The sequence below is a fragment of the Trichosurus vulpecula genome, chromosome 6 (assembly GCF_011100635.1).
Source record: "Trichosurus vulpecula isolate mTriVul1 chromosome 6, mTriVul1.pri, whole genome shotgun sequence".
NCBI lineage: Eukaryota > Metazoa > Chordata > Mammalia > Diprotodontia > Phalangeridae > Trichosurus > Trichosurus vulpecula.
In genome coordinates this window covers 273470949-273495606 of record NC_050578.1, presented here as the reverse complement: position 1 = coordinate 273495606, position 24658 = coordinate 273470949, and the positions used below count along the sequence as shown (strand labels likewise).

The 24658-nt window shown below is 47.6% G+C and overlaps 1 protein-coding gene across 3 annotated transcripts in view; it reads left to right on the top strand.

Annotated features, from left to right (window-relative positions):
* The first annotated feature begins 899 nt into the window (after positions 1–899).
* ATL3 (atlastin GTPase 3) overlaps positions 900–24658 on the top strand; it is a 35925-nt gene continuing 12166 nt past the window's right edge. The window contains exons 1-9 of one of the 3 annotated variants that reach the window (XM_036763202.1): positions 900–1123; positions 8859–8943; positions 14871–15088; positions 15181–15324; positions 17296–17400; positions 17715–17765; positions 22091–22147; positions 22882–22974; positions 23539–23677. In XM_036763202.1, the coding sequence (XP_036619097.1) occupies positions 14882–15088; positions 15181–15324; positions 17296–17400; positions 17715–17765; positions 22091–22147; positions 22882–22974; positions 23539–23677 (796 nt within the window). In that variant the 5' untranslated portion in view covers positions 900–1123; positions 8859–8943; positions 14871–14881. Of the gene's footprint in view, positions 1124–8858; positions 8944–12484; positions 12555–14870; positions 15089–15180; positions 15325–17295; positions 17401–17714; positions 17766–22090; positions 22148–22881; positions 22975–23538; positions 23678–24658 lie in introns of those variants that run through there. The other 2 variants (XM_036763201.1, XM_036763203.1) reach the window with 2 other exon arrangements.

Genomic DNA, 24658 nt, shown 5'->3' with positions numbered 1-24658 from the left:
AAGTACTGAAAGTCGTTGAGCTCAAGGCAATAAATTCAAGTTCAGTTTGAGCTTGAGCTTGGCTCTGCCAACTTTCACCCTTGTGATCTTGGGCATGATATATGCCCTCCCTTGCCTTCAGTTTATTCATTTGTAAAATGAAGGGTTTGGATGAAATGATCTCCAAGATTGGTTCCAGTATGCCATAAAGACCCCCAGATTTAGCATTAGAAATCCTGGGTTCAAGCACCTTCTCTGCCTTTTACTGGATGTGGGCAAATCATAGAATCTCTTTGGGCCACAACTATAAAAAGGTAAAAACGTTAGCGCCTTTGGGTGTCATTTTCATTCCCCTCTAGGGGGCTCAATTTCCGCATTTATAAAATGAACAGGATGGTCTGGATAGGCCGATTTCTCAAGCTTGGCATAGCTCTAGGCCCCCACTTTCTCCCCTTTCCTTTCTCTCTCCCCCACCCTCCACTTGGCATGCTGGGAGCTGTAGTTCAGTGCGACACTAAGGAGAAAGCATCTGGTTACATGGTGTATGTATCTCCACTAGAGTGGCCTCCGCTGGAGGGCCCGGCCTGTTTTTTTTTTTTGGTCTTTTCGACAGAAGCCCCTCCCTGGCACAGGCCTGGACCCTCGTAGGTGCTGCTTTGGCCACGAGGCCCCAGACACGCGGTCCAGCCCGCAGGAAGCCCGTAAGAGGGCCACCCGCTGAGCGCCTGCCTCGCCGCTTGGCTTGTTGGGAGTTATGGATCCATGGGAGGCTGAGCTTCCCCTCCCAGAAGCCGCGCTTCCGCATGGACTGCTGGGAGCTGTGGTTTCTTGGGAGCCGCAGAGCCTGGGTGGGCGCGAGAATGGGACTACGTTTCCCAGGAGGCCGAGGTGGGCGGGACTGCCGCGCGGGCCCCGCCCCCGACCCGGCCCGGGAGCGCGTGCGCGGCCCGTTTCTCCTCGCAGCCGAGTCCCCGCCCGTTTCCCGCCCAGCTCCGTCTGCTCGCCCGCTTGCCAGCCCGCCCTCAGGCCCGGCCCGGCCCCGGCCCGCCCTCCCCTTGCCGCCCGGGCTGATGAGGAGGCGGCTCCATGTTTTCTTTTCTGCGAGCGGCGGCGGCGGCCTCAACAGAAAGCGGGGAGAACACAGGTAACCCCGAGCCCCCCGAGCCTTGGGCCCTTCTTGCCTCAGTTTCCAACCCCGTAAAACGAGGCCGCGGGACTGAATAGTCTTGGGGGTCCCCGCCCCTCCCTGCCCCTCAGCTTCTCTGTCTGTAAAGGGCGGGGCTTAGACCAGGTGGTCTCCAGGCCCTCCTTCTCCTCGGCCTCAGTTTTCCGGTCTGTATAATGAGGCCGTTAGACCTGGTGCTCCCATCAGACTCCTTACCCCCCTGGGCCTCAGTTTCCCCATCAGCAACAAGAGAGTTACACTGGTTGGCCTTCAGGGCTCCTTCCCCATCCCGGCCTTCAGTTTACCCATTTGTTGAAAAGAGGCTAGACTAGTTGGCCTTTAGGGGCCCGTACCCTCCTTGGGCCTCAGTTTCCCCCTGTGTAAAATGAGGGGCTTGGCCTTGTGTTGGGCTGGGTGGGAAGGTCTTTTTACCATCTGGGTGAGTTCCTTCAGGTTCCTTTTTTCCACCCTCTCCTCCCTGCCTCTTCCTGCTTGTGTTGGGGGGGGGGGGTGGTGAAACAGAGGGGAGGGGGCATTCTTCTCCTTTGTCCCCCCGCCTACTACCCTGTGCCCCCTGCCCAGAACATTGGAAGAGGGGGCATTCTTCCCCGGTGCCCTCTTCCTGGTGACCAGCCCACAGCCCTCTTTGGGGTGCGGTGGAGTTGGAGTTTCCTGTCTAAGCTTGATTTCTGCCAATCCTGTTTGCCCCACCCTTGGGCACTAAGAGCACAGTAGTGAGTGACCCCACCATGAGGTGATCCCCATTGAAGGTCCTCCTTCCTTTGCAGATATTTCCACCCCTATTGGACTAGAAAGTTTGAAGCAGAGGCTTTTGGCCATATTAGGGTGGAAGGATGGAGAGGGGGAGATGCTGAAGGCTGGGCTAGTCATTACAGGCAGGTCTCGTCTGGGGGAAGAGGGCAGGGTTTGGAATCCAGGCCCTGCCATCTGGTCCCAGCCCATGTATCACCTTGGGCAAGGTTCCCCTTCCCCCCAGGAGTGCTGATTGACCTGCCGCCCCCTCTCATGTCAGCGGTGGTCCTGCCACCGGGAGCCTGCTGGCTGTTACTCAACTTTTATTAAACCTGCCCTGGGAGCAGTGAAACTTAAATTATTTTTAACCTGGATCTCTCTGCCTCAGGGGACTGAAACCAAAAGTGTGGTAGGGGATTTGGTGTTCTATCAGGTTTTTGTTTTTTTTTTTTACATGATGGAAAGAATATGAACTTCAGTTGGAGAAAACTTTCAAAAGTTTTTGAAAAGAGAGCTGAAGGGGAATCATTAAAGTACTCACCCCCACCCCCATATTCAGCGTTATGTTTGGAAGCTTCTACAGGTTCCATCTGTGAATTTTCTAAAATCAAAAGACAAGTGAGAAACCTGGGTGGGAAAACTTCTCCAAAGCCAACACATTTCAGATCCCTCAGGTCTGAGAAGTTGTATTGAAACTGTAGTAGAAGGGAGGAGAAACCGCTAAGGGGGGGCCCCAGGGCAGGCCTCCTGCTTCCACTAGGAGAGGCCTTTTTTAGGGAGTCACTTTTAATGGATGAAATAATAAAAGGAAGAACTGAGGTTTTTAAAATCTGTTTCAGAATTTTAGCTATGTTCCCAGTCTGTGATTTTAGAGAGTTTAGAGGTTAAGTCATTTGCCCAGGGTCTCAGGTCCACTGTCTGTCATAGGTGAGATTTGAACCCAGATCTTTCTGACTCCAAGTGCCACACTCCCTTTTCTTTTGAATATATGATAATGGGAAAAAAAGTCCCAAAGGACATAGTATAGTATAGTGGTGTCAGACTCCAGCAGAAAGAGGACTACCAGACTGCCTGGCTGCATATTGACTTAGCAAGTCACATATTAATATTATCTATGTTTTATTGTATTTTTTATTTATTTTGTTAAGTATTTCCCAGTTACATTTTGTCCTTCTGTTTGACACCTCTGCTGTAGTGGGTAGAGGTATAGTGCAGCCATGAAGTGCTGGGTTCAAGTCCTGACTCTGACACATCCTGGCTGTGTGACCTTATTTTGGTGGTCTAGATGAGTGGGAAATCCTTGGCCTCGAGGCCATATGTAGCCCTCTAGGTCCTTAGGTGTGGCTTTTTGACTGAGTCTTAAGTTTTACAGAACAAATCCCTTCATTAAGGGATCATAGGTTCAGGCCTTCTCCCTTCTAATTCCAGGGTTGTTTTCACACTTACACTTTGTTTTATAAAACAAGTTTTGTCCTGTGATGGTTGTATCTTAAAGTTCCCGTTGTTAACATGACTCCCTAGTAAAGGAAACATTTCCTTGCTTGGCATTTCTGTTCGCGATTGTTTTCATATCTGACATTGTAACCTCAAGCTGCCTTCTGAGATCAAACTGAGAAAGAAAATGCTTTGTAACACATTATATCAATGTTAGCTAGTATTATTTTAGAAGAATTACAGCAGGGCAAGTACTCGATTTTTAAAAAAGTCATTAAAAATAAGGGGAAGTAGAGACTGTTGATTAAAAAAAAGTGCCAAACAGTAGCTTAAATACCTTTTAGCATAGAGAGAGCACCAGCTGTGGAATCAGAGGACTCCACAAATCACGCAGCCTCCTTGGGCCTCAGGGAATTCGCTGAGGTGGCTTCTGAGCCCTTGCCCCCTCTAGAAACATTGTATCCTGGCGGAAGCCTACTGCATTTTGTCTTTTCTTTGGTGGAGAGGATGATGGATGATACAAAAAAGTCAAACTTTGCTGCACTTTCAGGACGCTCATCCTGGACTTCCTAGAAATCGAAGGGTTAGAGGGAGTGATTTGCTGCTCCTCACACTGCGTATGTGATGGCAGGTGTGTATGTAAAGGATTTGTATCCTTTATGGGATAGGTTCGTAGTGTTCTAAATCATTCTTAGAGCATTCACTCTACCCTCATTTTAACAAATGATCTTTTGAAAACAAATCCCAAGCTGTCATTTCATTTTGGGATTTCCCATAGGTGCGGATCTGTAGCTCTTCTGCTGCCTAGAATCTGAAGAGGGAGCAAAGAGCACTTTGGGGACTTTGCAGGCTCCCACAGTTACCGTGTCAGCCCGTGCTCGTGAACCCAGCCCATCTGCTCTGGAGGCTCCTGCCCCTAAACTAGGCAGCTTCTCAGGTTCCATTTGGAAGCATTTTTTTGAAATCTAAGGACACCTCCCAGAAATTAAGGAAAGAGTTTCTGACCTTTTTGATTTGTTAGATACTAATGTATTAACAGAGGTCCTTCGGTCAGCACACAGGAGTGGGTACGAAATTTGGAAGGGTCTACATTTTGTGATGTACTTGATAAATTCTAGGGATTGCAGGATGAGAACTGAAATTGTGCCTGGTGCATCCTTTTACATAGGCCTGGAGACTTGGCCAAGGTAACCCTTTAGGTAACTTGGAGCAGAGCCAAGGTTGGAGCTCAGGTCTAGAGTATTTAGTAACTGCCTGTGCTGTGCCAGGCACCGTGCTGGTCTCAGCAGCAGCTGTGATTACAGATGATGCCACTCCATGAAAAGTGTTTCCAGAATATTATTTTTGTTGCAATTGTAACTGAGGCACTTGTGAAATGACATGGATTTGGTTGTCTCTGCAGAAGGTTCCCAGATCTGTATCTATAGCTCAAGACTTTCCTGAGCTCTATTCTGGTCTGACCTGCTCTACATTCCATGGGCACCTCAGACCCAAACTGTCCAGAATAGAGCTCCTTACCCCTCACTTCTCCCTCTCTCTCCCAGATGCATTCCCTTTGTGGCCTTCCCTGTCTTCACGTTGAGACCGGCTGACTCCTCAGAGCCAGCTTTTGTGGCTCCCACCTCCAAAATGACCCTACTTTGGTTCTGGTCTTCATCAACTCAAATCCCTGCCTCAGTTTCCTCTCTTAGTCAGTCTATCCTCTGCAGAGCTGCCAACCTGATTTTCTTAAAGCACATGTCTGACTGCATCCCTGATGCTCTGTATTTTCAGGAACTTGTTTGCTTGACGTCTGAAATCCTTTCCAGCCTGACTTTGACCAAACTGCTTATTGGTTACTCCTCTTTATGACCTTCATGGTGCAGCCAAGCTTCTGTCTTTCACCCATGGTCCTCCATTTCTTGCCCCTGGGCTGTTAGGCTGTCCCCGATGCCTGGAGCCTACTTCATTCTCACCTTTTCCTTTTGGAACTAGTATGGGAGCTCTCAGAGGGCCGAGTTTGTTCTTTATCTATACCCTCAATGCCTGGCACACTGTGCACTCAGTGAATGCTTTTCCATTCCTTTCCTTGCTTTGCTTGTGTAGACCCTGGATGCTGGCTGGGCTAGCCCACATCAGACCTTTGCCTTCATTTTGTGGGAGCTAAAACATTCCTGTAAGAAAAGAAGGTGCTTTTGGTGTCACTGGTTGCTCTGCCTGGGGACTCTCTCCTCTCTTGTACGACAGCCCGAGAGTTGCTATCCACACGAAGCCTTTCTGGACCGTCCGAGCTGCTCAGAGCCTGTATGGATTTCTGTATGTCTGTGTTTCCTTGATAGAACGGGAGCATCTTGAGGACAAGAACTGGTTTCATTTCTTTGTTGGTTTTCACTGCTGAAGTCCAAGAATATATCTGTGCTGAGGCGGGCAGTGTGCTGCGAGGTGGTGGGGGTGGTCCTGACAGTTCTCTTATCTGTGGCACTTCTGTATGACAGCCTGAGAAGGTGTGGGCATTTACCCATTTCGCAGATGAGGAAATTCAGATTTAGAACAGCTAAGTGACTTCCTTTTTAAAAATAAGCTTATTACTTTTACTTTTCAGGTAACAGGTATTTTCAAAAGTAACCCGCCATTGAATAAATTAAAAAAATAAAACATAATAACAAAACTGAAAAAAACCCTTCAACACTTCTCCGAAGTTAGACAAGTATCCCACATTACCCGTGTCTGGACATGTGTCACTTTCTCCCTCCCTCCCTCTCCATCTTTCTCCCTCACTGTCTCTGTCTCCCCGTTTTAAGTTTGTCACTTTCCGGCAGGAGGTGAATGGTGTGTTTCAACTTTATTCTCTTGAATACTGGCTTTACTGATAAAAGTTCGGGAGTTTTTCGGAGTTGTTCTTCTTCCACAGTGTTGGCATTGTTTTGGTTCTGTTCACATCATTCTTCTTCAGTTCATATTGAACTTTCAAGTTTCTTCTGAAATTGTCCGTTTCATCATTTCTTATGATATGCTACTATTCCATTGTATGCATACACCACAGTTTGTTTAGCCATTCCTCAATAGGATACTCCTCAGTTTCAATTTTTGGCTATCATGAAAGAGTTTCACAGCTTGGTAACTTGGGGCAGAGTTCCAGGTTGTTTTCCTGAATGCCCTACAAGCAGTACACTAGTCTACCTGTTTTCCTGCATCCCTGTAACATGGATCATTTCCTCTTTTGCCCATCTGATAGGGGTGAGCTGGAACCTCAAAGTGGCTTTAATTTGTATGTCTCTAATTAGTGATTAAGAGCATTTTTTCATTTGATTGTTGGCAACATGAATTTCTTCCTTTGAAAACTTCCTGTTCATATTCTTTGGTGATTTATTGATTGAGGAATGGTTCTTAGTCCAATAATTTGAATCAGTTTCTCACATATCTTCAATGAGACCTTTAGCAGAAACTTGTGCCACAGATTTTTTTCCCCAAGTTACTTGTTTCCCTTTTAATCTTTCTGATCTTAGATTTGTTTGTGCAAAAATGTGTATATTTTCTGTCAAGTTTCTTTTATGCGGTCTTCTCTGTTCCTTCCTCTTCTTCTTGCTCTTTGTTTTTCTTGCTCTTCTAACTTGTTTATGATGTGACTTTTTATATCTAAAGTCATGTAATCATCTGGAGCTTATCTTGGTATGTGGTGTTAAGTGTTGGTCTAAAACTAATTTCTGCCAGGTTGCTGTCCAGTTTTTTCAGAGGTTTTGGTCAGATAGTGACTGGAATCTTTGGGTTTATCAAACACGATGTTTCCGTGTTTGTTTTCTCCTGTGCATGGTGTACTTTATTTGTTCCACTGATTCCCCCTCTCCCTTTAATTTATACCCAGTCATTTTAGTGATTACTGCTTTGCAGTATGTTTGAGATCTGGTACTGGTGGGTTCCCTTCTTTTCCTCTTTTTTTCATTATTACTTTTGAGATTCTTAACTTGTTATTCCTCCATATGAATTTTGTGATTATTTTTTCTAGCCCTATAAAATATTCTTTTGTGAGGTTGACTGGTGAAGCACTGGATAAGTACATTAATTTAGGTAGTATTGTCATTCTCATTATATTGACCTGACCAGGCTAAATGACTTGTCCAAATCCACACAATTGATAAATGTCAAAGCTGGGACTTGAAAACCAAGCATTTGGACTCCATGATCTTGGCTCTTTAGTTTTTTGTGGCTGAAAGAATTAAAAAAAAAATCTGCCCAAACAGCCTGTGGAAGCTGCAGTAAAAGCCTTCATTAACTAAGCAAAGCCTTAAATTCGTGGGCATTCTCCTCCCCTTACCCCCATCCCCTTCTACATTTAGGAAACAAATGGATGAAATGGAAGCAAGCAGCCAGATATTCATTTTTCTTCCTAAAACCCCAGGGTACTTCTGGGGGTTTGTGTCTCCAGTTTAATTCTCCTTTCTCTCTGGAATTGGAAGGTCTCAGACGTTTAGTCAGACCCCATCACTTTATAGCTAAAGAGTCAAGAGGCCCACGGAGGGGATGTCAGTCCTGGGTCATTCCATAAGTTTGTGGCAGACCCAAGATTAGAAATCCAGATTCCTGTGTGCTTACATTCTACCAGCTTTCTCTTTTACATGGTCATAATTGATCTTAAGGAAGACCTTACACAGTTCTCAATCATCAGAGAAAAAGCAGTTTTGTTCTGGGTGTAATGTGAAGACTGGAAAGTCTACTGCCTTTTAGAAAGATTTTCAACAGGAATTGAAAGAAAAAAGATGTTCTGCTGACCCTTCATTTTTTTGAAACACTCGCTTTCCCCCTGACCAGTCTAGTTTCTTGAGGTTTCCTGTAGTGCTTTATTTTTACTGGAATCACTTAAAAACGTATGTGTAACTGTGAACACATAGGCCAACAGCAGATATGCTCTTTCAAAAGACAGTTCTTAAACTGGTTTGAATTTGGCTTAGCCTCTCAGTTCCTAGGCTGAATCCCATAACTCTGTTTTTGGATGATGTTTAAAGGTTGTTAGCAGGAACATGGCATGCCAGTGGTGTGTGTGTATGTGTGTTTGGGTGTGTTTCCTTTGCCTCTCAAAAAATGTGGTATTTTAAAAAGAATGGAAAATCTTGGGTCATAACTTTTCTGAGTCACACACAAACGCTCGCGCGCGCATGCACGCGCGCGCACACACACACACACACACACACACACACACACACTAACTGTGGTGCACTCATGGGTTCCCTTGGTTTGTGTTCATTAACTCTTAGGAGATTGAAATGAGAAGCTTTGCAGAAGTTGTTGCAAAAGGCCAGTGAATGATTTAATTCTGATCACATTAGATAGAGATGTGACCCTGAATGGCTTACCTGGACTCAGTCTACAAGCCTGGGTGAATTCAGCAAAAATGACCATTTTCAATTGTCCATGGTTCACCTGGTATTCTTCTCATACACAAATAGTTCTCTCAGGTCCTGCAGATAGTTTGGATTTTTTAAACTTTTACAGATGCTTTTTCACTATGCTTGATTTCTTACAATTTAAGTCTCAGTATTGTGCTTTCTTGTAGGACCAACTGAAAAAACGGGCTGGGATTCAACAGGCGGGTCCACTCCTAGTATTTGGCCTTCCAACAGCGGCAGTACAACAGCACAGTTTGTATCATTTATTCATTTGAATACAGTCACAATACTGAAGTAATTTCTTTCCCCCTTGTTTTTAAATTGGACTAGAAATAATTTTTTTTTTTTTTTTTAGGATCTGAAAAGCCAGAGGCTAATGACAATATTAGGCTGAAATACTGCCTTGCCTAACACAGAACTTATTCCTTGGTCTTGCTAAATGACAGCAGGGTTAGTGGATAGAGTGTTGGACTCAGCAGCTGGAGGACGTGGGCTCCCAGGCTCATCATGGGCTCAGATTCACAGCTCCACAGCAGCAAGGGACCCCAGAAGCTGTCTAATCCACCCTCCCCCCCATTTTAGAGATGAGGAAACTGAGGCCAGAGAAGTCCATGACTTGTCAGCCAGTCACCAAGCATTTATTCTGCACTTACTCCATGCCAGGCCTTGTACTAAGCCCTGGGAATACAAAGAAAGGTTAGAACAGGGTCCTTGCTTTAAGGAGCTCACAGTCAAATGAGGAAGACCACGTGCAAACAACATATGTACAGGGTAAACTAGAAGTCATCTAGTTTACCTAGGATTTCAGGGGAACAGGATGAGGCTTCTTGCAGAATGTAGGATGTTGGCTGAGACCAGAAGAAAGCCAGGAAGCAGAGGTGGTGAGCGAGGACATTCCAGGCCTGGGAGAGAGTGAAAATACATGGAGTGTGGACATGGGGAGTCTTGTGCAAGGAACAACAAGGAGACCAGTGTCACTGTGTTACAGTATATGTGGAGAAGAGTGAGATCTAAGAAGATTGGAACGGTGGGAAGGGGCCTGGATATTAAAGGCTTTAAATACCAAACTTGAGCCTGACCCTGGAGGTCTTCCAGGGGCTTCCTGGAATTTGTTGAGTAGGGAGATGTGGTCAGACCTTTGCTTTAGGAAGATCCCCTGGAGTGGGGAAAGACTTATGTTAGACCAAGCATGAGGGTGTTGCAGTAGTCCGGACTGTGAGGTGCTTGAGGGCAGTGTCAGAAGAGAAGCAAAGGTGAAATCAACAAGATTGGGCAACAGAAGACGTATGGGAGAAGTGAGGGAGAGGGAAGAATTGAGGATGGCCCCAGTTTGCTAGCCTGGGTGAGTGGGAGGTTGGTGGTGCTCTCAGCTGCGGTAGTGAATTTGGAAGGGGAGCAGGTATTGGAGAAAGACAGTGAATTCAGTGTGGGGCACGTTGAGTTTGACCTGTCTAGAGGACATCCCATTCCAGATGTTAGTGGGTGTTTGGAGATGTGAGATTGGAGGATAGGAAGGAGGTTAGGATTAGATAAATAAAATTGAGAATCGTGAACATAAAGATGATAGCTGAACCCACAGGAACTGATGAAATCACTGAAACGGTAGAGAGGGAGAAGAGAGCCCAAGTTACCCTCATTTAACAGGCATGACCTGGATGAAGATACAGTAAAGGAGACTGAAAAGGCATCACACAAGTAGGAGAACCAGGAGAGAAGTCCAAGAAAACCTGGAGAGAAGAGAGAATTGAGGGAAAGAGGGTGAACAGTAGTGTTAAAGGCTGAAAAGAGGCCGAGAAGGCTCACGACTGAGAAAAGGCCATTAAGGGGTCCTGGGGGAGCAGAACCAAGACGGCAGAATAGCAGGAAGTGCAGTGAGCCACCCCCGCCCCCCGCCCAACTCCTCCAAAACTGATGGAGAATGCACCAGAATGAATCCTGATGGAGGAATCCAAGAAAAAGGCACAGGATGTCATTTTTCTGGGCCGGGTCTGCAAAAGGAGATAGATAGAAAGCTCTGTAGACACTGGGGAAGGGGGTCTGTCCAGGAGCTCGCTACCTGTAACATTCCAGCACAAGGGAGAGGTTGTGACCTGGAGCAAAAGGAGGTCCTAGGCCCATCATAGGGCACCCAATGGGAATAGGTGACAGCCGGCAGCTTTGTTGCCCACTAACCAGTTCTAGATCTCAGAAATCACATTTTAAGAAATCTCAAAAGAAAACTGCCCAGATCTCTAAGAACCGTAAGCCGAAGTGGAAGTAAAAAGAATCTACTAGTCACCTCCTGAACGAAACCCACAAAGGAAAACTCCCAGGAAACATTATAGCCAAAATCAGAGCTTTCAGGCCAAGGAAGAAATACTGCAGCTGCTAGAAAGGAAGAATTTAAGTACTGAGGATCCAGTCAGGATCACACAAGATTTAGCAGCTACCACTAGAAAGCAGCAAAGAGCTTGGAATATGATGTTTCAGAAGGCAGAGGTATAGGTTTGCAGCCAAGAATAATTTACGCAGCAAAAGTGAGGATAATCTTCTAGGGAGAAAACTAGATCCTTAAAGAATAGTGGACTTGCAAGCATTCTTCATGAAAGACCAAAGCTGTGTAGAAGCTTTGAAGTTCAAACACAAGGGGAACATTGGTAAAGGGCTACATCCGATGTTTCAACAATCCGGCTAGCAGCTGCTGTGAGGGTGTAAAGCCAACAACCAGTTCACAGAATGCTGCAGCCCCAGGTCCTTTTCATCTGCTTTACTAAGGAAAGCAACGTTAAGGGGTTAACATTCTTACTTTAATCCAGCATACAAGTATCATTTACTTAGTTCAGGGTCAAAAACCAGCACCTTGAGACAGACCAAATAAAATTCATAGTTATCAACATCTGAGTATTCAGCTGGGGAGCTCATTATAAAGGCTGATCCAGAGTCATGTGCCACTCCTGCTGTGGCTCCAAGCGAGAACGTTCACTTTTGCGCTTATATATCTTGTTCAGGGACCAGAGGGCCCTGACCTCACCCAGGCTGGGTGTGGAGAAGTTCCCCACCCCCAATATCACATCAGATACAAATCAATGGCTCCCAATTGTCTCAGTGCTGAAAAATACAAAAACATCCCACTTTATCTGCTGCATTCGAACAAAGGCCAGAATCATTAAAGGTCAACAGCAAAAAGTCCCACCTTAATTACTATTACACCAGGATAAACTGCTTTTATTCAGTACTGGGAGATGATGTATGTGTCCCCTCTGAACCATATTTTCATCAGGCCTCAGGGAGTGCAGGCAGAGGAGGCCTGGGAGTGCTTCTGTTATGTCTTGATGAGCTTAAGAGAAGAATTTAGGGTTAGGAAAGAGCTGGGAAGAGGAAGGAAGGTTAGGGAGGATTATATAAACTAGGATCAGGTAGAGGGGACTCACTGTCCTCTGAACTGGTCAGAATCATGAACTGGGAAGAATAGACACACCCAGTTGGGTTTCACTCAGCAGAGAAACAGGAGGGAAAGGAGAGAAGGAAATTAGAGGGAGGGATTAATCCTAAGCACAACAAACTCCAAGAATGTACAGAAATATTTATAACATTGAGGTAACAAAGAATGGGAATCTGAGGGGCGCCATGAATTGGGAAATGCCTGAATGAGGTTTAGGGCATATAAGTGTGATGGCTATACTGTGCTATAAAATGATGAAGGAGATGGTTTTGGGGAAACCCAAGAAGAACTGCATGACGCAAAGTGAAGTGAGCAGAACCAGGGGAACAATTTCTACAGCAACGTTGTAAAGACAAACAGATTGGAAAGATTTGGGAACCCTGCTCAACCCCTATTCTAGAGGACCAGTGATGAAGCATGCTGTCCAACTTCTGTTAAAGAGGTGAAGGACCAAGTACAGAATAAAACATTTTTTGGGACATGGCAATGCAGGAGTTTGTTTTGTTAGGCTCCATGTACATGTAATGAGTTATGCTTTTCATTCTTAATTAGGGGGAGGGATGGCATGGGAGCCAGAAGAGAGAGATTTTTCCTGATTGAAAAAAAAATTTAAATTTTTTTGGAAAGAGATTCTTGGTGGCTTCAGAGAGAACGAGGAAGTTTCAGAGCATGAGAGGAGAATTAGAGGCCAGGATTGATAGACTTTCTACAGGAAGTTAGCAGAGGATGAGATTGTGATGGGCTGTCTACGGGAGGTCAGCCAAGAAGGGGAGAATTGCAGGAATGGGCAGGAGGATCAGGTGAGGGTGGCAGAGATGTGGGCATGTTTGTGGGCAGCAGGGGAGCAGCCAGTGGTCAGGGCAAGCCTGAAGATGAGGGAGAATCAGGATAATAGAGGGTCAGCTCCAGGAAACTGCAGTGGCTCCCTATCACCCCTCAGGAGCAAATCAGAAATCCTCTGGCCCCTTTCTGCCTTTATGGTCTTCTTAATCTTCAAAAATTAATCTTGACTCCTTGACTCCTCTCCCTGTACTCTAAAATCTACCAGTCCGGGCCTTGCACATGAACCCTTCTGTGTGGTGCCCCATACCCCCCACCCCAGTCCTGCCACATGCTCTTCTTCCTCCCTGAGGCCCCTGGGGCCCCTGGTGTCTCTGGCTTCCTTTGAGCCTACGATCAAATCCTACCTTCTGCAAGAAACCTTTCCTGCCCTGCCCTCCCCGTTGCTAGTGCCTTGGTTCTGTCATTACCATCTGTGCCTGCATGTGGCCCCCTTTACTCCCTCATGCACACACACCTTTGCATGTTGTCTCTCCTGTTAAAATGACCCTATTTTGGCTGTCCTGTGTTAGCAAGGTCAGTGCCAGGCATGGCCCAGGCACTTAATAGGTGCTGACGGAGTCAGAGATTTGGAAGTTTGCCAGTTGGTGCCTTGCTGGCAGTTGGGAGGCCTGGCAGCGGTCTTCCAATCCCAAGCCTCTCCTGTGTGGCCAGAATCATTACTTTGCAAGTAATCACCAGAAAGTTGGCAGTTGCTACTTAGGGTTTTGGAGGGCTGAAGAGCTATCTTCTAAGCAGACACTCGTAATGAGCTCCAAGAAGAGTCCAGGCTCTCTTGGGCCAGCACGGTAGGGACTTCCTGTTGGCTGACTAAATCGCTGCTTGCTTCTGTGAGCCCATGTTCTCATCCTTAGGCATATGTGACTTCTGCACCAGGCTCTCTTGGGGCTGGTGTGCCCTGTGGCAGGGCCCAGTTACTTCATAGGAGGTTTCCTAGGTAAGCCTGGAAGTTAGTGCCCACGCTGAAGTAGGTGGGTGAGGCAGTGATTATAGTGACTGATACAGACTGCCATCAGGAAGACGTAGGGCATGCTCAAGGGACTCACTCACATGTCCTCGTCAGCATAAATGCTGCTCCCTCTTAGGCAGCATCGACACCACTTAAATTAAGCCCAGGGCTGGTCAGCAGTCCCAGCAGGGCATGAGACGAAGGGCATTAGGAGGCACACCTGTGGCACCAGCTAGCTGTAGGACAATGGGCATTACTTGTGGTTTCCTCATCTGTTCAGTGAGCCTTTCGTGCCTACCTCTCTCCCTCTTGGAGATGTTGGAAGGCTCTGATGAGCAGAGGCATGTAAGTATCCCCCTTGCAGGAGGAAGGTGGCCACCTGCCAAGGTCAGCGTCTGTTCCTCTTATCCATAATTTTAGGGCAAGGCCCTCCCATCTCCTGCCTGCGGGAGGACAGGTGGTTGGGCCCCATGTGATGTGGGCAGGCCTCCTCTTTTCTATTCTGGTGATGCCAATGTGAGAAAAGAGAAGTGCCTCTTGATGGTCTGACCCAGGAAATGATCCGTCCCTGCTGGTTTTTCTGCTCTGCCTCTTTGGCTGTGTTCCAGCCACTGGTGAGGGCACTAGGAGGTCATCTCCTTCCCAGTTTGTTGGTGTGGTCCTATCCCCAGGAGTCCTGGCTGAGTCTTGGGTTGGGATGCCCAGCCTGTGCTCCTGATCTTCACATGTTCCCTAGGTGTGCACTGGTGGGTTGATGGACCTAGGCCCTCAGGAGCAGAGCCCTGAGTTCTTGGTGTCTAAATGCTGAGCACCACTGCTGGTCATTACAGGTATTTGGCCACAGGGAGTAGAGGCTGATTCAACCCTCTGGGAGGGTCCAGCTTTGTGCCCTTGCGACTGATGTCATGTTGCCCTAGGAAGATTTAGAATGGGTTCCCTTATGGCACTTGCTCTCTCTGTTCCATGCAGGTGGTGTCATCATGGAGCCCCTGAAGCCCGGCCCCGTACAGGTTGTCTTGGTGAACAAAGAGCAGCATTCTTTTGAGCTGGATGAGAAGGCCTTGGCCAAGGTCCTCTTGCAAGACCATGTCAGAGACCTTGATGTGGTAGTGGTGTCAGTAGCTGGAGCCTTCCGCAAGGGCAAGTCTTTTCTTCTGGACTTCTTGCTTCGCTACCTGTATAACCAGGTGGGCCAGAATCCCTTGATGTCTTGGGTCCTTGGTCAGCACCTTGTTTTCCTATCTTTATAGTTAAAAGAGACTTATTTCTCATCTTGCAGAAGGAACGTAACCATCTGCATTGGTTGGGTGATGAAGATGAGCCGCTAACAGGATTTTCATGGCGAGGGGGTTCTGACCCTGAAACCACTGGAATTCAGATCTGGAGTGAAATTTTCATTGTGGAGAAGCCTAATGGGAAAAAGGTAAAGGGGGAGGGGCCCCTCCAAACACTTGAAGAACTTAGCCCTTTTGATCATGTGTAAAACTAAGTTATACAGAATCTCTCTTTATATTGGCATAAGTTTGAAACATTTTTAACTTCGTGTATTATCTTCTTAACTTTAAACCAAAATAAACTTTTCCAACCATGAAAGATGAATTTTTACCTCTAACATGCCCCTCAAAGCATAGCTCATTCTTACTCCCTCCATATCCCCTTCTGTTCTCTGCTTGTCCACATTTTTTCTCTTTGTGTTTACGTTTTTATTTTTTTCCAGCCTGTTGGTATAGACTGTTTTGGTTTTGCTTTATTTGAATTGCTTCATGCCAGTCTTTGCAGATTTCTTCATATCACTTATTTATCATTTTAAATGGCCCTGTATTATTCTGTTATATCAACGTGCCATAGCTTATTTAATGATTCATAGCAATTCAGTTTTTCAGATATAATTAATCATCAGCATTCTCTACTCTCTATCTCTCCCACCCTTCTCTCTCAATTAAACAAATGAAAAGAAAATGAAAACCTCATTGGAACGAAGCATAATCCAGCAAAGCAGATTCCTATGTCTTATTCTGCATTTCGATTCCCAAGAGAAGTCGTCCCTGGTTAATACTGACTTTAGGAAGGCAAGCAGAAACCTCTTTGGTTTTTCACCTACTGTCCTCATACTGAATCTGAAAATGAGGATGTGAAAAGTGATCAAATCTGAGAGAACGTATGATCAGCCCCTCCTCACGGTAGAAATGGAAGAAAGGAGGGAGACTGATTTGAGGGGCACACAGATGCTTTGGAAGAAAGGTAGCATGCAGGAGACCCTGAATGTGTCCAGGATGAAGCCCCTCCTGAGCTGACATAATGGATTGTTTGCCTCTCAGGCTGGACTCCCTGTGTGTCCTTGAGAGCCAAGCCAGGCACCGCCAGTCAGTCTGTGCTGGGCTGAGAAAGTGCTTATATAGCCAGGACCCTTGTAGAGAAGGGGACCCTCCTGTCTTCTTGGGGAGGGAGAAGAATGCAGCTTTGGCTGGCCCTGCTCCTCCCCTTTCTCAACCCACCCCCCCACCTTTCCCCTCCCATGCCATGCCCCTTGGGTGGAAATTCTATGAAATTCTCCTTCTTTTGTCCTGCTGTCATAAATATGCCAACTTCTCTGGATTGTGAACTCTTTGGGCTCCACCTGCATGTTCATTTCTCTTGTAAGAAACCTAGTTTTCACTGAAGTTTTGTGAAGTTGTAATTGCTGCTATCAGGCCCCAGGTCACCCAGAGTGAATCGGGCCCAGGCCTCCTGCTCCCAGCCTTTTGCATTACATCGTGGAATTTCTTTCTGGTGCCCTTGTGGGCTGTCCACTTTGTAAAGCATGCTTGTGTAAAATGATGTCATGTGCTTAGAGACAGGAATAATGCTACCTGAAAAGCCCTAGAAATGAGAAAGATGGAGATAGTACTGCAAATAATTATCTACATTTAACATGTACACTTCTGTGTGTGTAGTTTTATTACTGTGTACTCCAAAGAGTTTGTAGGATTAAGAGAAATTCAATGAACATTCTTGGTTTCCTGTCCAAGCTAATAAGAGTTCTGGCTCTGAGTCTGCTCAGAAGATGGGAATGGCTGCGTGTGCTGTGCTCGGGGCCTTGGCACTAGGCCTTCTGCCGCCTCCCTGCTGGATAGGCTGGATCTGGCGGTTTCGGCAGGTGCCCCCTTCCTCCATGTTGCTCCAAGTGCTTTCTTTCTCAAGCCGCCCTTGGGCAGCGAGTCAGAGAGGACTAGACCTTCTACAGGAATGCTGTGGTCAGGCTAGACGAGCACTTGGGCTCTTCCTCTTCTAGAAGCGCCCGGCAGGTTCGTTCACTAGGTCTCTTTGTAGGATAGTTGCCTTGTTGTTTCAAAGTGGCTTCTTTAACCTCATACTTTCATTTCTCAGTGTTCTCTGGGTAATTTCCCTTGTTCAGGTGGCAGTGATTTTGATGGATACTCAAGGTGCGTTTGACAGCCAGTCAACGGTGAAGGATTGTGCCACCATATTTGCCCTCAGTACCATGACAAGCTCTATTCAGGTAAGTTGGCTTGATTTATGAAAAAAAGGGAGCATTCTTGGGATGTTGGCTAAAGAGAGACTCTGTGATGCTGATGCCCAACAGAATCCCTGGAACTCCCATACTCCCTAGGTGATAGACGCTGAGGAGAGGCCGCCCAGCTACCATGTTGGCAACCAGTGTTGGACACAAAGAAATGAGCGAGCCCTGTTGTTCTTGACATACCTCCACTCCAGGAAGCTGCCCTGGGGTGGTTTAGGCTTGGACTGGGTTTTTTTTCAGGTTAATCTTTTCTTGTCAGGATGGTGTTAATCTGCAAACTGCTTTTGTTACAGATTTATAATTTGTCCCAGAACATTCAGGAAGACGACCTACAGCAGTTACAGGTAACTGGCTCACCAAGGCTTTGCTGGGGGATCGTCATAACCTCTTTTTAAACACTCTTAAGAGGATGTTTTTCTATTCAAGGGTGTAAGAAGGTTACTACTCCTTAGGTGCCACCCAGGCCCCATATTTTGGGCTTTTTCACCTGGAGTCTCTTCAGAAAACACCTGGCGCTCATCCCCTCCCATGCTCCCTTCCTGTGTCCCTAGAGTCCTTGGTGACACCACTCCCTTCCTGCTTCCTCATGCCTGGGATTGTTTCGGAGGCTGCTCTCCTACATCCAGTCCATGACCAGGCTTGTCCTCGTCCTCCTTTGCATCCCCCATTCTTCCCCTTCGTGGACCAAACCTCTGCCTCCAGCCGCTTGCATCTTCAGAATTCCCAGCCATGGTCTGATCTGTATCATCTCCGGGATCATGTTATTCCTCTTGGCAGAAACTTGTGTGTCTCAAGGCTCATCTATCCTGGAAAGGCCTTGGTGTGTTCCTCAGGCACTGCTTTGTGGAGGTTTGCCTTCTGCTTGGCACATGGGGCACGTGATGTCCAGGAAGGCTCGTGGTGGAATTCTCTGTGGTGGGAAATGGTTTTTAATGGAATTTGGGTGTCATTCCTAAGTGCTTGTCGACTTCGACTGAGTCTGTCTTTTGTTGGGCTCATCCCATTTCATCTCCTAGTTATATGCTCTTTGAGGGCAGGCCAGGTTGTTTGGGAAGTGTGTGGCAGTGCTAGCTGGAAAGTTCCTTGAGCTTCTCAAGGTAAAGGGAGCATCCTATCCCAGAAATGTCATATAATACAGATAACTTGGCTCCCTTGTCTGCAGGGCTCCTAGTTAGGGTATGAGAGTAAGTAAATAGTTCACTGGTACGAGTGGATGCCCCAGGATGACCTCAGAGTCCATCCCTCCTTGAGGCTCTGCTCCTTGTGGAGGAAGAGATGAAGCTGGAGAAGAACTTGGAACTCCATACCCACAGGCTCCCCTCCATGACAGCTCACTGGCCCACATGGTCTGAGAAAACTGGCAGCTGTGGTGACCGGGCCTGTTGGGAATATGGGAAAGAGGATGGGGTGTCAGAGAGGAGCTGCCTGCCCCTTGGGGCAAAGGGCTGCCCATGTCCTGACTTCCACACAAGGCATGGGGGAGCAGAACATGTAAACTAGGGCAGGAGCTCGACTTTAGCTTCTGGGAGCATTCCAGAATGGGAAACGAAGAGTCGGTTGGTGAACACCTAGTGAAAGGAGGTGGAAGATTCCTTAGAACCAGCAGAGATCACTTCCTCAAGAACAGGTTATGTCAGATTAACCTTATTTCTTTTTTTGATGGGGTTGTGAAAGTAGCAGATAAGGCAAATGATAGGGATGTGTTTGCCATAGATTTTTAGCAATATTTTTGATAAATTATCTCTTATAGTTCTTGTGGAAAAGATGGAGAAATGTGGACTGGATGATAATGTCATTGGGTTCAGAGCTGGTTGGAGAGATGGACTTGGGGTCTTCATTCAGGATCCAACTTTCCCATGATATGACATCTTGGGTGGGTCACTGTGTGGACCTGCTTGTCCCTCTGGGCCGTGTAACATTTTTACTAATGGCTTAGATAAAGACTCAGATGAAATGTTTACCAAATTCCCAGATGATCCAGAGTGGGAGGGAGAGTGAATGTCCCAGGTGACAGCCCATGCTAGCATTTGGAGCTGAATCCAGTAAGATGGGATCAGTAGGAATAAAGGTCGCTGTGTCTTACCCCTAGGCTCTGCAAGTCTGTGGTTGGGGAGACACGGCTAGGCAGCACGTTGTCTGAAAAAGACCTGGGGGTTCCCAGGCTCTCAGTCTGTTTCAGTGTCAGGTTTGGACCGCCAAGGTCTCTCTGTTCTCCGTCTTTCCTAAGCCTTCCCTGGATGAGTGTGCTGAGTTTTAGGGGCACAGTTAAAGGAGAACACCTAGGTGAGGGCACAGCAGGGGCCTGGAGTACCTGTTGTGTGACCAGTAGTGGAAGGAAGTGGGTATGTGAAGCCCGAAGATGTCGACACTAGGGAGGGACAGGATAATTGTGACTGGCCATTTGTCAAATCTGCTAAAGCTGGGATTACTTTGGGGCATGAACTGGACTGGAGGTGGCTGAGATTTCCTAGGATGGTGACCTAGTAACAAATGGAGGAGTCAGGAGGAAAATCAGGCTTGGGGTAGGTGATGACTAACTGGATTTTAGACTAAATTAGGCTGCGTTTGAGTTGCCCTTGGGACATCCAAATCTTGGATGCTAAGCATGACAGAGGCTGGGACTGGAGAATAGAGATTGAGGGTCAGCATCTTTAAGGGAGGGATGGTGGCAGCTGTGGCACTGGCTGAGCTCTCCAGGAGAGGGTGTAAAGAAGAGAGAAGGGGCCCCCATGCAGAAGGCCACAGGCTGTGCTGGGCTGGGCTGAGGGAGCCAGCACCTGAGACCTGCGGGAGTGCTGGAGGCTCTGGATGCTGGCAGGGCTCTTGAGGAGCCCGAGCCCAAACCAGAGGAAGCCGTCACCACAGGCTGTCACATTGTCGTTTGGGAGATGGGAATCAAGTACAGGCTCATGGCCATTTCAGAGTGGACAGCCCATAGACATCTCCGACTCCACAGGACTTCTCGTCTCTTCTTCCATCACCTTCTGAGCAGGTCCTTCCTGTCTCAAGTCTCTCCTCCACTTGATCAGTCCATAACCATTTATTAAGCACCTGCTGTATGCCAGGTACTGAGGCTAGAAGTACAAAGAAGGAAACAATCTTTTGTTGCAAGGAATTCTCATTCTGTCAGAGGAGACAAGTACATATATACATGTCTATGGCTGAACGTGCAGGGAATAAATACAAATGTCTGCCAAGTGGTTAAAGACGAGTTGTTTGGGAAGGAAGACACTGAGGGGGTCAGAAATCAGGAAAGGCAAGAGAGGGACACTTCTGGGCATGAGGGATGGCCAAGGCAAAGGTATGGAGATGGGAAGCAGGAACAGAGAGGAGGCCAGATTGGCTGGATGCTGGCAGGAGAGAGTAATATCTGCTGAGGCTGGACAGACAGGTTGGGACCATGGGGCAAAAGGCTGTAAGAGCGAAGTAGAAGAGGTGATATTTTCTAGAGGCAAGAGGAAGGCTTGGCTGAGTTAGGGAAGCAGACCCTTTGTCAGATCTCTGAAGGAAAATTGCATGTGTGGGATAGGCTGGAGCAGGGAAAGACCAGTGGCAAGGAAACCATGTGAGGAGGGTGTTGGTGGCACCTGGGTGAAAGGGAGCTGTGTGAGTGTGAGGCCAGAGATGTCCCACAGGCGACATGGGAGGAGCAGAGGAGGGAGGGCTGGCCAGTGTCAAGCCTCTGACTCTGGAGGGAGAGCATGTGGATAGGGGTGTCATCCCCAGGTGTCCCTCTAGACACGACCAAGAGGCAGGCAGTGGTGCAGCCCTGAGACTGAGACAGACCAGCTGACGTAGAAATGGGAGGTCAGGGACACTGTCGGGGCTGGGCCTGGGGGGAGCTGGACAAACCTGTCCCTCTTCCCCAAATGGCTGTGGCTCCCCTGGCTGGCCCTTGGTGTGTGTTACTCACTTTCCAGCACTCTCTGTGCCAGCCAGGTCAACTGGCTTGCCATTTTCCCATGTGACAAACTGTCTCCTGTCTCCAAGACTTTGCCTAGGCTGTCCCTGTACTGGGAATGTTCTTCTTCGTCACCTTCTCTCAGAAAGTCTCATTTCTTTCCAGGCTTAGCTCAAGCCCAATCTTCTCCATGAAGCCTCTTCTGATACCTCCCTCCCCGTCCCCCAACTTGCATGTATTTATTTTGTATCGTTTAAAGGAGGTCCACGTTGTGTTTCTGCCTGTCCCTGGTGCTGGCCCAGGGCCTGGCCTCTTCTGTCCTTCCTTTGCATTCTTTCTCCACCTGCTAGAGGTGACAGAGCTTCTGGACATGGGGCTCCCAGCTCCTCTTCCTTGGGGTCCAGGCCAGCCCTACTCCCCTGTGTAGCCACAGAGGAAGGCCATTGGCTTGTATGGGCTGTAGATTCTCGTTTCTCTCCCTTCCCCTGTATCAAGGTGGGAGCACCAGGTTCTCATTTTGCTAACCACAGGTCCCAAAATTGACTTTAATTTTGTGGGAGCAGTTCTTGATCCTGGCCACCACTTAACCAGCAGTGATGAACTCCCTATTATGTGCCAGCCCCTGCTCTGTATGCTGGGGCACAAGGGGAGACAAACAGCCTGGGCCTAGTTCGAACTACATGCTGGGCCGAAGGATGACCGCCAGAGAGACCCCTTCCCCTGCTGTGTTTTCACCTGTTGTTATTTATGTCTGTTTCTTTCTTAAAGCTGTTCACAGAATATGGTCGTTTGGCAATGGATGAAATTTCTGAGAAGCCCTTCCAGGTACGTCCCTTTCCTCTGCACACCATTCCTGCCCGGCTGGTTTTGGCCAGTTATTTCTTTATGCTACGTGCCGTTAGCCACTTCCCTGCCTCACCTGCTGTCTCATTCTGAGGTGAGAGTTCCCAGAAGTCTTGACAACGAGCTCATTGCTCTGTGGGGCCTGACGTGAAAGGGGCTAGAGATGACTCTGTGGGCTTTGGGTGGGCGGTTCTTCACCCTTCACCCCCGATGCTCCTCCTTGCCCTGCCTCATGGCTCCCTTCCTTGGGTTTTTATTAAGCAGGGAGCCAAAGTGGCCCAGAGGGCCTGGTTCCCACAGAGCCTTCTGCCCTGGGTGGAGTCTGATTCACCCAAACTCAGTGATTATCTCCCCAGGATTCACAGAGTAGGGAAATCCTGGAATCACGTTAGGGCTCTGCCTGCCTTCTCTTCAGAGGAGAGGTGCTGGCAGTACTCTTCTGAAGAGGAGCTGCGTCATAGTGATAGCTAACACGTCTGTAGCACCTACTATGTGCTGGGTACTATGCTCAGCCCTAAATGCGCTTTACAGATATTATCTCATGCACAGGGAGGTAGATACTATAATGAACCTTATTTTACAGATGAGGCAAATAGAGGTTCACTGACTTGCCTAGGATCACACAGTATCTCAGGTCTTCCTTTTTCTGCTGAGCCACCAAGTTTATTTATACAAGGCTGTGTGTGATCCACCCTATTCCTTCTCTCCCTAAATAGATGCTGATGTTTTTGATTCGAGACTGGAGCTTTCCTTACGAGTATAGCTATGGACTTGAGGGAGGAATGGCATTCCTGGAGAAGCGCTTACAGGTAACCCTGGGTGGTGGGATCTCAGAGGATGCCAGTGGCAGCTCGTAGAAGGGCTCTATCTAGCCCTAGGTCGCCCGCCTCTTCACAGATTATCGACAGTGGAGATTACTTAGGACACTTTCATGGCTGCCGCCTGTGTGGCACTTACTCCCTGGGCCAGACTGAAACTAGTCAGAATGTGGATTGCCATCCTCATTTAAAAATTTGGTCATGATAGTGACGAACAGGCCCAGCTAGCCTTCCAGAGCCTCTGTCACGGGTGTTAACTGGTTTAGCAGCTTGTCTGGGCCCCAAGCCTGCTTTTTCTCCTTCTCACCAAGTATTAGGCAAGCCCTATTGTTGTTTGTAAGTGGTTCTTTTATTAGCTGAGGGGCCAAAGCAGCCTCCTCACTTTGAAGGTTCTGCCTTGTGGTTCTTTTAAGCACAACAGAATCTTCTGGTGTGGGCTCTCCTGGTGGCTCCCAGGAGTCTGAAGGCTTCAGTTTCAAATGGTCCCATATAGTCCATCTTTTCAGTTCTCACTTGCAGGAGATGAGTTCTGGTTTTGTTGGTTTTTGTTGGCAGGTGAAGGAGCAGCAGCATGAGGAAATTCAGAATGTCCGAAATCACATTCGCTCGTGCTTTACCAACGTCACCTGCTTTCTCCTACCACATCCAGGGCTCCAGGTGGCCACGAGCCCGACCTTTGATGGAAAGTTGAGAGGTTTGTGCCGATGAAATGAACAGATGAGCAGTAAATGTTGCTGAAGGAAGGAACCCCTGCTGGCTTTGTTCTGGCCTCCCGCTAGGGCCTGTGGTGTCTCAATCTGGGCCACCATCTGCCCCTCTGTGAAGTGGTAAAGACAGTGTTCTCGGGGTCTTTCCAATGGGGATGCTGTGACTGCAGAGACATTCCCAACAATGAGACACAGAAAGGGCCCAGGAAGGGGAGGTCACGTTCATAAAGTACATTGGATTCCTGGGGGAGAGAAGAGAGAGTGCAACGGAGGACACTGCTTCTGTTTTGACTCTTGGATTCTAGGATCTTGTTTTGGACCAGTGGCATCATTGTGCCTCAGTTTGTCCATCTGTAAAACTGACCTGGCTTTGTTTTTCTAACTTTCTTTGTGATCCTGTTAGCAGTGTTGAGTGATGTTAATGTCTTAGCATAGGAGCTCAACCTGGAGAGGGCTGCTGTTGCCTCCTAGGTGGACATTCGGTAGAAGAGACAGGCCTGGCTCCCTTGGCCAGTGGGCGTTCTCATTCTGAAGAACTGCCTCCAAAGTGGTCTGAATATAGTCAGAGAAAATGAGTTTGCTATATTGACCTTTGTCCTCCATTTATCCACTGGAGGAAGCTTTTCACCTTGTTGGCAGCTTTTCTGCTCAGGAGAGGTCAAGAGCTGGTGATGTGGTAATTTAGAATCAAAGTTCGTTGGCCCAGGTTTTTGCAAAAAAGGCCCCTCCCCCCCCGCCCCCCCAGTAATCTAATCTTCTGAGCATTAAGAATGGCGTGTTGGCTGGAGGCATCTTATGGCTGTGTATGTCAGTGTATGCGTGGAGACAGACATCTTCCTGTTTTGTGACATAGACCACTTGGGCTGTCTGAGGAACCTACTCAGATCATGGCTTGTTGGGTTTTTTAAATTCATAATTAAAGGAAATGCTAAATTTTAGTTGGAGGCTTGTGAATGGATGTAACTTCC